The sequence below is a fragment of the Mobula birostris genome, chromosome 23 (genome assembly GCF_030028105.1).
Source record: "Mobula birostris isolate sMobBir1 chromosome 23, sMobBir1.hap1, whole genome shotgun sequence".
Lineage (NCBI taxonomy): Eukaryota > Metazoa > Chordata > Chondrichthyes > Myliobatiformes > Myliobatidae > Mobula > Mobula birostris.
This window is the reverse complement of record NC_092392.1, coordinates 57,252,833-57,269,126: the sequence shown is the minus strand read 5'-3', so window position 1 is coordinate 57,269,126 and position 16,294 is coordinate 57,252,833. Positions and strand designations below refer to the sequence as shown.

The 16,294-nt window shown below is 43.9% G+C and overlaps 1 protein-coding gene across 1 annotated transcript in view; it reads right to left on the bottom strand.

Annotated features, from left to right (window-relative positions):
* sspn (sarcospan (Kras oncogene-associated gene)) overlaps positions 1–13,657 on the bottom strand; it is a 33,743-nt gene extending 20,086 nt beyond the window's left edge. The window contains exon 1 of the mRNA XM_072241386.1: positions 13,275–13,657. Coding sequence (XP_072097487.1) covers positions 13,275–13,544 — 270 coding nt within the window. The 5' untranslated portion in view covers positions 13,545–13,657. The remainder of the gene's footprint in view (positions 1–13,274) is intronic.
* Positions 13,658–16,294: the final 2,637 nt, after the last annotated feature.

Genomic DNA, 16,294 nt, shown 5'->3' with positions numbered 1-16,294 from the left:
CAAATTTTTGAGGGGCATAGATAGAATCGATGGGCAGAGTCCTTTACCCCAGGGCTGGAACCTAGAACTAGATGGCACTGGTTTACAGTGAAGGGTGAGATATTTAAATAAGATTAAAGGGTACATCTAGGGTTGCCAACTTTCTCACTCCCAAATAAGGGACAAAAGTAGCAGTCAAATACGGGACACTTGTGTTTACCCCGAGAAAGACTACCATGACCACAAAGCCTTGCACGGGCACCTGTGTGCTCACGCGTGACGTGCGCATACGGGTACATGCCGACTTTTTTCTACAAATTGGTTTTGGCTTAATCTTCCCGATTCTGATACACTGTACATACATTATTTCTACTTTATATAGGCTATGTATTTATCATATCATTCCTGCTTTTACTATATGTTAGTGTTATTTTAGGTTTTATGTGTTATTGTCATGATTTGGTAGGTTATTTTTTGGGTCTGAGAACGCTCAAAAATTTTTCCCATATAAATTAATGGTAATTGCTTCTGCGCTTTACGCCATTTCGGCTTACGAACGGTTTCATAGGAACGCTCTACCTTAGCAGGGGAGATACAGGACAAGGGCGGTCCTGTACGGAACAAACCAATTTAGCCCAATATACGAGATGTCCCAGCTAATACGGGACAGCTGGCAACCCTAGGTACATCTCTCACACAGAGGGTGGTAGCTGCCCAAAAAACAGTGGAAACAGATACTTCCACTAACTTTTTGGCAGGACAGCACGGTAGTGTAGCGATTACCACGTTGCTTTACAGCACCAGTGACCACCGATTACAGCTGCTGAAAGGAGTTTTTATGTTCTGAAACATGGGTATTCACCAGGTGCTCTGCTTTCTTCCCACATTCCAAAGACATACAGATTAGTGAGTTGTGAGCATGCTATATTGGGACGAGAAGGAAGGCAATAATTGTGAGCAGCCCAGCACAACCCTCACTGATTCGATTTGTCATCAAATAGTGCATTTCCATAAGACCATACGATATAGGAGCAGAATTAGGCCATTTGGCCCATCGAGTCTGCTCTGCCATTACATCACAGCTGATCCAACTTTCCTCTCAGCCCCAATCTCCTGCCTTCTCCCCACAGCCCTTCATGCCCTGACCAAGAATCTGTCAACCTCTGCCTTACACCTAAGGACTTGGCCTCCACAGCTGCCTGTGGCAAAGAATTCTACAGATTCACCACTCTCTGGCCAAAGAAATTCCTCCTCATCTCCATTCTAAAAGGACACCCCTCTTTTCTGAGGCTGTGTCCTCTAGTCTTAGACTCTCCCATCATAGAAAACACCCTCTCCACATTCACTCTATCAAGGCCTTTCACCATTTGATAGGTTTCATTGAGGTCACCCCTCACTCTTCTCAATTCTGGTGAATATAGGCCCAGAGCCATCAAACACTCTTCATATGACAAGCCATTCAATCCTGGAATCATTTTCGTGAATCTCTTTTGAACCCTCTCCAGTTTCAGCTCATCCTTTCTGAGATAAGGGGCCCAAAACTGCTCACAATACTCCAAGTGAGGCCTCACCAGTGCTTTATAAAGTCTCAACATTTCATCCCTGCTTTTTTATTCTAGTCTTCTTAAAATGCTAACATTGCATTTGCCCTCCTCGCCACAGACTCAACCTGCAAATAAACCTTTAGGGAATCTTGCACAAGGACTCCCAAGTTCCTTTACACTACTGTTTTTCTGTATTTTCTCTCCATTTAGAAAATAGTCAACCCTCTATTTCTTCTACCAAAGTGCATGACCATACACTTCCCAACACTGTATTCCATCTGCCATTTCTTTGCTCATTCTCCTAATCTCTCTGTCCTTCTGTAGCCTCTCCATTTCTTCAAAGCAAACTGCCCCTCCATCTAGCTTCATATTGTCTGCAAAGTTTGCAACAAAGCCATCAATTCCATCATCCAAATCACTGCCATATAACATAAGAAGAATTGGTCCCTACACAGATCCCTGTGGAATACCACTGGTCACCGGCAGCCAGTGAGAAAAGGCTTCCTCTATTCCCATTGTTTGCCACCTGCCAATCCACCACTCTCTTATCCATGCCAGAATCTTTCCTGTAATACCATGAGCTCGTAGCTTGTTAAGCAGCTATCACTGTATCACTGTACCTTTCGATGTACCTGTGACAAATAAAGCTAATCTTTTTGCATTTTACCATCAGTGTTAAAATTCCTCATTGTTGTAATTTTGCAAGACAGTCCCTGTCACAACACGTAAGAGCAATTACGAAGAAAGCACGACAACCTTTCTACTTCCTTAGGAGTTTGCGAAGGATTTGGCACGACAACTAAAACTTCACCAAATTTCTATAGATGTGTGATGGAAAGAATATTAGCTGGCTGCATCAAATCCTGGTATAGAAACACCAATGCCCTTGAACGGAAAATCCTATAAGAAGTAGTAGATACAGGCCAGTCCATCATGGGTAAAGGTCTCCTCATGATTGGGGACACCTACATGAAGCATTGTCGCAGGAAAGCAGCACCCATCATCAGAAACCCACCACCACCCAGATCATGATCTCTTCTCACTGCTGCCATCAGGAAGAAGATACAGCAGCCTCAGGACTCACACCACCAGGTTCAGGAACATTTATTACCCGACAACCATCAGACTCTTGAACCAAAGGGGATAACTTCACTCAACTTCACTTGCCCCATCATTGAAATGTTCCCACAACCTATGGACTCACTTTCAAAACTCTTTATCTCATGTTCTTGATATTTATTATGATTGTTTCTTCTTTTTTGTATTTGCACAGTTGTATTTTACACACTGGTTGTTATTCTTACGGTCTTTCGTTGCTTCTATGATGGATTTATTGAGTATGCCCACAAGAAAATTAATCTGAGGGTTGTATATGGTAATATGTACGTACTTTGATTTAAAAAATTACTCTAAACTTTTTGAACAATGTTTAAAATGCATTTGGATAGGTACTTGTACAGAAAAAGTATAAAGTGATATGTGCCAAAGCAGGGATTAGCACAGGTGGGCAGCGTGGTTGGTATGAACAAGGTGGACTGTACAGCCTGTTTCTGTGCTGTGTGTTTCCAAAGACATAGCCAAGCCTTTCGTGAGTTAAGAAAACAGAATATTTTGAACAATGGAAGGGAATGTCTGCATTATCATTACAGACAGTATAAAATAAATGCTCTCTTCTGTTACAGAACCAATATGCTTACAGTGAGATATTATGTTTATATTGTAACATTAACAGGCCAATTTTGCATTCCTTATTACTAAATTTAACTATTAGAGGATGATCACTAATCTTTATTATATGGATATCAAGTATAAACTATTTGTGGTTGATTCAGTAAATCACACGTGCCAAATTCTAGACCACAGATTAGATCTGTGACAAAGACGACACTTCTATGTTGCTTCAGTCATACTTTCCTTCTCAGAGACTTTGCTCCACTCCCTCATACTGATAGGATTTGGTCTCTCTGTTCCAGTGTAATATTAATCCAAGGATTTCTCAACATTGACTAATGAGAAGGCCATTAATATCCTTAACTCAGTGCAGAAGGGCATCTAAGGACAGGAGGCACTCTTGTTCGGGATTACTTTCTACCTTTTCTGCTGATCCATAATGCACTAAGATGGACTTTTCCTATTGATTTCATTATTGTGACACTAAATGGCATCATTTTACATCAAACCTACAGCACAGATATCCATCTAAAAGATCCAGGCTCCACTCAAATCTTTCCCAAGATCTCCATTGGCTTACCTGCCATTCCAGCATCTCCAGCCTATCCAGTCTTCAGAAAACTAACAGTTACAACAAAATCTACCACAACTACTCTTTTTTACAGCCAATTCCTCATCCTCACCTCCCTGGGTCAGGATGTTTCTGTGGAATTCCCAGTGGATGTGATGGTCACCATCTTATATTAAGTGGGAAGGTCACCCATGTTGACCCACCAAAACACTGTCATGATCAGAAAGACCTCTGTCAGTTCAGCTTTTTGCGAAAGATTCAACAGTTGGACATTTTTCCCTGTAAGTATAATTCTTTGTTTTTTGTTAAATATTTCATTCTGAAATCAGCTTTTTGCCATATTTGCAGTTTTTAGGTGTTTCTCAATTATACCCTTGAGTTATCCTTCCCATCACTACCGCTAAGCTAACAGGTGCAGAGTTCCCTACATCTATTCAAAATTCAAGATTGTTTAACATCATTTTCCAGCGCACAAGCATAAAGGAGAATGAAAAAACTGTTACTCCAAACCTAATGCAGCACAAAGAAAAATGTAATAAGGTAAATATATTTTTAAAAAAACACAATAAATACAGTACGTTTGTAAGTATTCCATCTACAATCCCAAAGGAGTCACTGTGTCATTGAGCTAGCCAGTACAGACATATTTAATTAAATATTAATCCACCCATGTGCTAATTTTGGTTTAGCTGAATCAATGCAAATATTGGAATTCACATTGCCCATAAAAAGATCACTAGTGTGAATTTCTACAATTCATAAACAAATGTACACAATCTGTATTCACTACTGTCCCTGTACCACAACAGACAAATTTTGCTTAGGTTTTAGAACATAGAACATAGAATAGTATAGCACATTACAGGCCCTTCGGCCCACAATGTTGTGCCGACCCTCAAACCCTGCCTCCCATATAACCCCCCACCTTAAATTCCTCCATATACCTGTCCAGTAGTCTCTTAAACTTCACTAGTGTATCTGCCTCCACCACTGACTCAGGCAGTGCATTCCACGCACCAACCACTCTCTGAGTGAAAAAACTTCCTCTAATATCCCCCTTGAACTTCCCACCCCTTACCTTAAAGCCATGTCCTCTTGTATTGAGCAGTGGTGCCCTGGGGAAGAGGCGCTGGCTATCCACTCTATCTATTCTTCTTATTATCTTATACACCTCTATCATGTCTCCTCTCATCCTCCTTCTCTCCAAAGAATAAAGCCCTAACTCCCTTAATCTCTGATCATAATCCATACTCTCTAAACCAGGCAGTGTCCTAGCAAATCTCCTCTGTACCCTTTCCAATGCTTCCACATCCTTCCTATAGTGAGGTGACCAGAACTGGACACAGTACTCCAAGTGTGGCCTAACCAGAGTTTTATAGAGCTGCACCATTACATTGCGACTCTTTAACTCTATCCCTCGACTTATGAAAGCTAACACCCCATAAGCTTTCTTAACTACCCTATCTACCTGTGAGGCAACTGTCAGGGATCTGTGGACATGTACCCCCAGATCCCTCTGCTCCTCCACACTGCCAAATATCCTGCCATTTACTTTGTACTCTACCTTGGAGTTTGTCCTTCCAAAGTGTACCACCTCACACTTCTCCGGGTTGAACTCCATCTGCCACTTGTCAGCCCACTTCTGCATCCTATCAATGTCTCTCTGCAATCTTCGACAATCCCCTACACTATCTACAACACCACCAACCTTTGTGTCGTTTGCAAACTTGCCAACCCACCCTTCTACCCCCACATCCAGGTCGTTAATAAAAATCACGAAAAGTAGAGGTCCCAGAACAGATCCTTGTGGGGCACCACTAATCACAACCCTCCAATCTAAATGTACTCCCTCCATCACGACCCTCTGCCTTCTGCAGGCAAGCCAATTCTGAATTCACCTGGCCAAACTTCCCTGGATCCCATGCCTTCTGACTTTCTAAATAAGTCTACCATGTGGAACCTTGTCAAATGCCTTACTAAAGTCCATGTAGATCACATCCAATGAACTACTCTCATCTATATGCCTGGTCACCTCCTCAAAGAACTCTATCAGGCTTGTTGGACACGATCTGCCCTTCACAAAGCTATGCTGACTGTCCCTGATCAGACCATGATTCTCTAAATGCCCATAGATCCTATCTCTAAGAATCTTTTCCAACAGCTTTCCCACCACAGACGTAAGGCTCACTGGTCTATAATTACCCGGACTATCCCTACTACCTTTTTTGAACAAAGGGACAACATTTGCCTCCCTCCAGTCCTCTGGTACCATTCCCATGGACAACGAGGACATAAAGATCCTAGCCAGCCACTCAGCAATCTCTTCCCTCGCCTCGTGGAGCAGCCTGGGGAATATTCCGTCAGGCCCCGGGGACTTATCCGTCCTAATATATTTTAACAACTCCAACACCTCCTCTCCCTTAATATCAACATGCTCCAGAACATCAACCTCACTCATATTGTCCTGACCATCATCAAGTTCCCTCTCATTGGTGAATACCGAAGAGAATACTGAAGGTTTTGTATAGCTCACTTAAACTCACTGAACTGTGGTCGAACTACCCCACTTGCAATGAGGAATGACACTGAATCCACTTCATGGAAACAGTCAACTGGTGTGAGATGTACACAAATCTCTTCTGACTGCCTAATCCACTCAGATATCCTTCTACCCCTACCTTTCTCCTCCACCTAATTCCTGTTGGATATATCTAGATGAATCACCATTGCTTCCTGTCCTTACCACTCTCTGCAGAGTGAAGATTTTGTATAAAATCTCAAATAATTTATGAAGATTTGTACTCACTGGAATTCAGAAGAATGAGGGATGACCTCATTGAATGGTGTAAGGCCTTGATAGAGTGGATGTGGAGAGGATGTTTCCTATGGTGGGAGAGTCTAAGACCAGAGGATTATTTAAGGCAGCTGTTAGTCTTGCGAGACCATGGATTTGCGCCTGGAAAGTCTTCACTCTCCAGGGCGCAGGCACGTTATATGGAAGACCAGCAGTTGCCCATGCTGCAAGTCTCCCCTCTCCAACACCAATGTTGTCCAAGGGAAGGGCATTAAGACCCATACAGCTTGGCACCAGTGTCATCGCAGGGCAATGTGTGATTAATTGTCTTGCTCAAGGACACAACACGTTGCCTCGGCTGGGGCTCGAACTCACAACCTTCAGGTCACCAGTCCAATGCCTTAACCACTTGGCCACGTGCACAGACCAGAGGATACAGCCTCAGAATAGAGGTATCCTTTTAGAACAGAGATGAGGAGGAATTTCTTTGAGTGGTGAATCTGTGGAATTCTTTGCCACAGGCAGCTGTGGAGGCCAAGTCTTTATGTATATTCAAGGCAGAGGTTGATAGATTCTTGACTGGTCAGGGCATGAAGGGCTATGGGGAGAAGGCAGGAGATTGACGCTGAGAGGAAAATTAGATCCGCCATAATGAAATGGCAGAGCAAACTCGATGGGCCGAATAGCGCAATTCTGCTCCGATATCTTACAGCCTTACGGTTTAAGATTTGGTCTCAGCATTTTGACAGTGTCCGGCTTTTCCGTACTGGCAATTATAATCATAATTATTCCACTACAATGTCTCCTCACCCTTGCTTCTTTTTACTGTTCCTCTCCTTAAATTTATCAAGTCATAGTAAAGGTCTATAAAAGTTACAGAGAGAGCTTCACCGTGGGCAAGTGATATGGAACTGACAGCCACTCAGTACTCAGTACTCTGTGTGGAAAACTTAACCCTCAGGTCTCCTTTAAATTTCTCCCTCTCACCTTAATCATGTGTCTAGTTCTAGACTCTCCCGCCCTGGGAAAAAAGCTCCATCTGTCCTACCTATGCCCCTCATAATTTTGTAAATCTACATTTTCTGTTGTTGTGATGGGAGATTTTAACTTTCCTAATATTGATTGGCATCTCCTTAGTGCAAGGGGCTTAGATGGGGTGGAGTTTGTTAGGTGTGTTCAGGAAGGTTTTCTGACACAATATGGAGATAAGCCTACAGGAGGAGAGGCTGTACTTGATCTGATATTGGGAAATGAACCTGGTCAGGTGTCAGATCTCTTCATGGGAGAGCCTTTTGGAAGTAGTGACCACAAATCTATCTCCTTCACCATAGCACTGGAGAGGCATAGGAGGAGACAATTTTGGAAAACATTTAATTGGGGTAGGGGGGAATATGATGCTATTAGGCATGAACTTGGGAGCACAGATTGAGAACAGAATTTCTCAGGGAAATGCATGGCAGAAACGTGGCAAATGTTCAGGGAACGTTTACATGGAGTTCTGCATAGGTATGTTCCATTCAGGCAGGGAAAGGATGGTAGGGTAAAAAAACCATGGTATACAAAGGATGTAGAAAATCTAGGTAAGAAGAAAAGAAAAGCTTACGAAAGGTTCAAACAACTAGGTACTGTTATAGCTCTAGAAAATTACAAGGTTCCTAGGAAAGAGCTTTAAGAATGGAATCAGGAGAGCCAGATGGGGCCATGAGAAGGCCTTGGTGAGCAGGATTAAGGAAAACCCCAAGGCATTCTACAAGAATGTGAGGAGCAAGAGGATGAGCCGTGTGAGAATAGGACCAATCAGGTGCGATAGTGGAAACGTGTGCATGGAGCCGGAGGAGGTAGCAGAGGTACTTAATAAATATTTTGCTTCAGTATTCACCAGTGAAAAGGATCTTAGCAATTGTGGTGATGACATAAATCAGACTAAGTGTACAGACGTTAAGAAAGAGGATGTGCTGGAGCTTTTGAAAAGCATCAAGTTAGATAAGTCACTAGGACCAGTTAAGATATACTCCAGGCTACTGTGGGAAGCGAGGGAGGAGATTGCTGAGCCTCTGGCGATGCTCTTTGTGTCATCAATAGGGATGGGAGAAGTACCAGAGGATTGGAGGGTTGCAATGTTGTTAACCTGTTCAAGAAAGGGAGTGGAGAGAACCCAGGAAATTATAGACTAGTGAGTCTGAATTCAGTGGTGAGCAAATTGTTGGAGAAGATCCTGAGAGGCAGGAATTATGAGCATTTGGAGAGACATAATTTGATTAGGCATAGTCAGCATGGCTTTATCAAGGGCAGGTCGTGCCTTATGAGCCTGACTGAATTCTGTGAGGATGTAACAAAACACATTGATAAAGGTAGAGAAGGTGAGCAGGAGACACAAGGGCTGGTCAGTCAGCACACCTGAAGTTTGAGCCTGGAGTTCAGGGTCCCATCATTGATTTGTCCAGGAATTGATACCGAAGATCAAAGCCCAAAGGTCAATCAGAAGTCCGGAAGTCAAAGACCGGTGACCAAAGCCTGGAGACTAGATACTGGAGGCCTGACATGCAGTTGGAAGGGGCTTATTTTGCTGCTGTTGTTTTGTAGCTTGTTGTGTTCTGTGTTGCTCTGCCGAACATTGTGGGCAAACTATGTTAGTGCTGGAATGTGTGGGACACTTGCTGGCGTCCCCCAGCACACCGCTAGGTTGTGTTGGTCGTTAACGCATATGTCACACTTCACCCTATGTTTTGTCATGCGTATGATAAATAGCTCTAAATGTGAACATTGTGGGTTGTGGGCAGAACTAGAGACCCCAGGTTAGTGCAGCTGTGAGGTAACAAAGTTCAAAAAGTTCAAAGCAAATCTATTATCAAACTACATATATAACTGTGAGATTCGTTTTCTTGCAGACATGCTCAATAAATCCGAAATAGAATAATAATCACAACATCATCAATGAAAGACCGCACCAACTATGGTGTTCAACCAATTTACAAAAGACAATAAACTGTGCAAATACAAAATGAGAGAAATAATAATAATAAGCAAGCTCATAGGTTGTGGGACCATTTCAATGATGAGGCAAATGAAGTTATCTCTTTTGATTCAACAGCCTGATGGTTGAGGGGTAATAACTGTTCCTGAACCTTGTTGTGAGAGTCCTGAGGCCTGAGGCTTCTGTATCTTCTCCCAGCGAGAAGAGAGCATGTCCCAGCTAGTGGGGATCCCTGATGATGGATGCTGATTTCTTGTGATAGCGTTTCATGCAGAGGTGCTCAATGGCAGGGTGAGCTTTACCCATGATGGACTGGGCCATATGCACTACTTTTTTGTAAGATCTTCTGTTAGAGGGCATTGGTGTTTCAATACCAGGCTGTGACGCAGCCAGTCAATATACTCTCCGCTATAGAACATCTATAGAAGTTTGTCAAAGTTTTAGATGTCATGCTAAATCATCTCAAACTCCTAAGGAAGTAGAGGTACTGCTGTGTTTTCTTCATAATTGCAATTACATGCTGGGCCCAGGTCCTCCAAAATAACACAGAGAAAATTAAAGCTGCTGACCCTATCCACCTCTGATCCCCCAGTGAGGACTGGCTCATGGACCTCTGGTCTCCTCCTCCTGAAGCCAATAACCAACTCCCTCGGTCTTGCTGACATTGAGGAAGAGGTTGTTGTTGTGGTACCACTCAGCCAGATTTTCAATATCCCTCCCAAATGCTGATTTAACACCACCATTGATTCAGCCTATGACAGTGGTGTCATCAGCAAACTTGAATATGGCATTGGAACTGTGCTTAGCCGCACAGTCACAAGTGTAAATCGAGTAGAGCAGAGGGGACTAAGTACACAGCCTTGTGGTACTCCTGTGCTGATGGAGATCGTGGAGGAGATGGTATTGCCAACCTTAACTGACCAGTGTCTGCAAATGAGGAAATCTAGGATCCAGTTGTACAAGAAGGTATTGAGGCCATGGTCTTAGAGCTTATTGGTTAGTTTTGAAGGAATGATGGTATTGAATTCTGAACTATAGTTGGTAAAGAGCATCCTGATGTATGCATTTTTGCTGTTGAGATGTTCCAGGTTTGAGTGAAGAGCCAAGGGGTGGCACCTGCTGTGGACCTGTTGCTCTGGTGGACAAATTGGATTGGATCCAAGTCACTTCTCAGGCAAGAGTTAACATGTTTCATCACCAGCCTCTCAAAGCACTTCATCACTTGGATAAAAGTGCTACTGGTCAATAGTCATTGAGGCAGCTTACCATGTTCTTCTTAGGCACTGGTATAACTGAAGCCTGCTTGAAACAAGTGGGTACCCCACACTGCTGAAGCAAGAATGAACACTCCAGCCAGTTGATCAGCAACAGGATTAACTGGATCACAGACTACTCACTACTCTACTGTGTAATAGTCTAATTAGACAGAGAGAGCTCAACTATAGGCATAAATGACAATAACAAATCTGTGATTAATTGCTTTGCAAAATCAGAACAACAAACTAAATCTGTCTCCATTTGCTTTCGGTGACCAAATGTTACATCTTAACTTATGAGGAGCTCAGAGCTTTGATATTTAAAGTATTCAATTTCCCATTGACTTTGGGGTGGCACGGTGGCGTAGAGGCTTGTGTGACACTCTTACAGCATTCCGGACTTCGGAGTTCAATTCCATTGACCTCCTATGAGGAGTCTCTCTACATCCTCCCGATGGGATGCATAGGTTTTCCCTGGGTGCTCTGGTTTCCTCCCACAGTTCAAAGAAGTACAGGACAGGTTAATTGGTCATTGCAAATTGTCCTGTGATTAGATTAAGGTTAATAGGGTTTGTCAGGGGTTGCTGGGTGTTGTGGCTCAAAGGGCTAGTAGGGCCTACTTAGTGTTAAAATCACTAAAAAAAAACAATGGATATTATTACCGGAAGAGGTGTATAATGGTTACTAATATTATCACTGGCGATAAACGCTCCCGGCTAGCCAGGAGCAAGTGAATAAGACCATAAAAGGTAGGAGCAGAATTAGACCAATCAGCCTATCAAGTTTGCTTTTCCCTCATCAGCCACAGTTGCATCATTCTGTCTTTAGAATACTTCTTCTTTGGGATGTATCTATCCTGCACCTTCCAAATTGTCCCTAGAAGCTCCGGCCATTGCTGTTCTGCCATCATCCCTGCTAGTGTCCCCTTCCAATCAACTTTGGCCAGCTCCTCTCTCATACCTCTATTAATCTGTTCTCTCAACTGTAATACTGATACATCTGACTTTAGCTTCTCTCTCTAAAACTGCAGGATAAATTCTATTGTATTATGATCACCGCTTCCAAAGGGTTCCTTTACTTTAAGCTAGTCAGATCTGGTTCATTACCAAACACCCAATCCAGAGTAACATTTCCTCTCATGGGCTCAATCACAAGCTGCTCTGAATCTTCACAGAAAGTAAACTTAGAAATTGCACTAACCCATGCAAATATAGCTCCCTTCTCATTGTGAAGTCATATTTTAAATTCAAAACTCACATTCATAATGAAAACTGCACATTCAAACTTGCCACACTAATGTTGAAATGCATGGACATGTCTAATTGCAAAGGCAATCTATATTACCCCTACGCATGCAATACAGTATATTTGGTTATAAATAACTGCTGAATCAGAGTGACTTTAGCTTAATGCATGTAAAATAATTGCAGAAGCTGCACTGACATTTTGCTGGGAAAAATCACGGTTCTATGCATTTTAAGGGCAATTTGCATGTCCTTGTTCCTTTACACAGCAACAGTCAATGCAAGACATCCCTGCAGGCTCTTGCTTCTCCATTTTTCAATATCGTTTGCTTTCAAAACTTTTGGGGGAAAGGAAGCCATAATTTATTTGAAGCATGATGAGATATGGCTGCCTTTGTTTCTTTTAACTACAAAAAGCAGGTGAAAGTGCCTAAGAAAGGATGTTTGAAAAGTGGTTGAAAGTAAGGTACAGGTGTACACACTCTGAGAAACTCTCTCCTCTGGCGTGAACCATGACGCATTTCTCTTGTTCAAAGTGATGCCCACACTACCTTTGGCGTATTGATATTTTCCACCCTTCTATTTTCCACCCTTCTATATTCCACTCACAGTGCAGCCGTGTGTCTATCAAGAGATTGTCAAAAGCCACTGTGTAACAACAAACCTCACATTAGGTTTCCGAGTATTGACAAAGGACAATGAGCAGGCAGGAGGTACAGAAGCCTTAAGTCCCACATCACCAGATTTAGGAATAACTACTTTCCTGCAACTACCAAGTTTTTGCATCCAACCTGCACAACCCTAATCACTACCTCAGTAACAGAGCAATCGATCACTAAGGACCACCTCTTGAACCACAATGGACTTGTATCTGTCTCTTCTTTTTTTGCGCCAAGATCTTACTCTTTTTCTTCACTATCTTGTTTCATTTATGCACAATTATAATATAATAATATGTATTATGCATGTTGCCTGTACCTACCCGTGTCTGATGCCACTACAAGCAAGTTTTGTACCGCGCCTGTACCTCGCCGTACTTTTGCATTATGACGATAAACTCGACTTGGAAGTTACTGTAAATTTGGACAAACGCCCCTCGCTCAGTTAAGCGTGCAAGCCTGCACGGTTCAGCAATCTCGCCTAGTTAGCGACCCGTGCAAATACTGTCAGTCCCTGCGGCAAGATTGCAAAAGAAGAAAGGACTGCCCGCAGAGATTTAAAAGCCAGAATACTGTACTCACAATGATGCCGGCCCAGTAAGGAGTGTCTCTGAGCAGCAGGGAGGAGCTGATGCTCCTCATGATGAAAGCGACCACGATGATTGCAATGGCCAAAAGCAGTTGTAGGGCGGCGATGAGGAGAGGGAAGCGGCAACCGCAGCACTTGTGCGGGTCGTCCCGCCGGTCAGCTCCCTCCTTCCCCTTCTTCCCTTTCCCCTTCCCCTCCTTCTTCCCACCGCTCTCCACCTGGGCGGCGGTCGCTGCGCCGCCTCCTTCCCCGTCCTTCCCCATGGTTCGCGGCCGCGCCAAACGGTGGGTGACACGCTTCTGAGGAGAGAGGGGAGGGGTGACTGAGTCCGACGGAGGAGAGTCCGTACAAATATGGAGAACATTAAGGGGCAATCCCCACCCTGCAGTGCCACGGATAGATGATGAGGGAGGGGGGCGGCGAGGGGGTACTCGAACGTCCCACCGAAACGGTTCTCGCAAGGACGGTGCGCGCTCCTCGGGAGGGAGCCGGGGCTCACATCGCGGTTCGTAAAGAGGGCTGCAGATGATGGAGCTGGGAGCAGCAAACTACCTCCCATCTCCACCCTCAGCCCTACCGCCCACCCTTCTCACTCCTGATGCCCTCCTAATGACTTCTCTTCATACTTCTGATACCCGCCAATACCCTCCTCCCTCATCTCACACTCCCGATGCCCTCATCTTGTCTTGTCCCTCCCAGATGCCCTCCTCTCTCTCATGATGCCTTCTACTCTCCACCCTCTGTCCTAATAACAGCACAATCTGCCCATTCCTCCTCAGTCCACCCATCACCTCTGGTTTATGCCTTACTCCTTGCCTCCTCTTTACATGGCTATCCCCCTTCCACTCTAGTAGCCATGCAAGGTTTAGACCCAAAAGGTCAACCTCCCTAGAGATGCAGCTCTACTCACTGTGTTCCTCGAAAAGAATGTTTTGGGGTTCTAAATACTCACCCCCTGCCCCTCTTCGTTGTGCGGGCACTGCCGTTGTCTGAAGGTAGCTATGCTATCCCACGGTACAGGAGATTGTACCGGGCTGAGTAGCCTATTCTCCCCTCCCGCCTGGATGCTTGAGCATTTGCACCACATAAGGGGAAAAAAATCTACTCCGTATCAAACCACCTCCAAATCTTATATGTTTCAGTAATTAATGATCCAAGGGATTGAGCCGGTGTCTAATTGCCATGGAGAAACGAGAGTCTGCAGATGCTGGAATCTGGAGCAACAAACTCTGCTGGAAGAACTCGACAGATCGAGCAGCGTCTTTAGAGGGAATGGAATTGTCAGCATTTCAGGTAGAAGCCCTGCGAAAGTCTGGCTGTATTGCTGATCCCTGGTTGCCCTTGAAAAAGTGGTGGTGAGCTGCCTTCTTGAACCACTGCAGTCCGTGAAGCATGGGGTACACCTACAACATGGCTAAGAGGGGATTCTGACCCAGTGACTGTGAAGGAAGGCAATATATTTCCAGGTCAGGAGAGTAATTTCCATATGCTGTCCTGGTCCTTTATAGCTGGTAGAGGTCATGAGGTTGGAAGGTGCTGCCTTAGGAGTCTTGGTGAATTGTGGCTGCACGCCGTGTCGATGGTTATACGCAGTGCCGTTACTGTGGCGGAGATGGACTGAATGGACCTGTCAATCAGGTCGCCATGTCGTGCATGGTTAAAGTCAAATTTTTTATCGTGCACAGGTACATGTATGCACAGGCGTAATGAAAAACTTATCTGCAGCAGCACCACAGGCACATCACACCAGATACACATTCGTGTGAAAAAAACACAAATTATACATAATTTTTACAATAAAGAACACAATTAGAACAGAAAGTCCATTTTAGTTCGAAGTGATCAAAGGGCCATGGCGTTGTGAAACTAGGGTTGTGCTGGTTGGTTCAAGAATTGAATTGTTGAGGGGAAGTATGCCGCTCTTGAACCTGATGGTCTGGGACTTCGGACGTCTGTACCTCCTACTCAGTGGCAGCTGCAAGAAGGTGTTGAGCTTGTTGTGTGTTGTTGAAGCTGCACTCATCCACGTGGGTGGAGGGAGTTACATCACACTGCTAACGTGAGTTTTGCATAGTGGACAGGCTTTGGGGAGTGATAGTTGCTCACTGCATGATGCATAGCCTAAGGCCCAATCTTGGAGCCACATCATGTATATGAAAATTACTTTTCATTCTTATAAAATCCTATAAGCATGGGTTCAACCTGCTTAACTATTCCATAATGGACTTTTCATGAAGTCTGTCTCCTTCACCTTTCATGTACTACATTGAGGACAAATTGCACCCAAACAACATTGCAAAAGAAAGGATTTTGTGGGAGTTTGCTACCACTTTTCACGTAATGGCTAACCTTCAAAAAGTACTTCTAGACAACCTGTGGCCACAGGAACATAAAAATTCTGAGCCAGGTGACCATAGAAACCATAGAAAAACTACAGCACAGAAACAGGCCTTTTGGCCCTTCTTGGCTGTGCCGAACCATTTTCCGCCTAGTCCCACTGACCTGCACACGGACCATATCCCTCCATACACCTCCCATCCATGTATCTGTCCAATTTATTCTTAAGTGTTAAAATAGAAAGACCCTTTCAGTCTGATCCACCATTCAAGGTCATGGGAAATCTGACCTTTGGCCTCAGCTGCATCTTCTTGCTTTTCCCCATTGTCCTTGAACTCTCTGCGAACCAACGTTCCATCTCACACTTGAACCTGCTCCGTGACTGCACCTCCATAGTTCACCTGGGTAGAGACTTCTAAAGATTCACAAACGTCACGGGAAATAATATTCCTCATCTCTATCTTAAATGAGGTACCCTTTATTCAGAAAGTGTGCTCCTGGCTCCAGATTATCAGTCAAGGGATCAGGTTTGTCTGGCTGATCTTACTCATCAACCATTACCAAACCCAGCTATGATTGATTGAAATATGAATTTTGCAGGGTAATAGTAGGATTTTTATTAATTCCTCTGCTGTGATACACTTCTGTCTAAACTTCTTGTTTTCTCCCTGACATT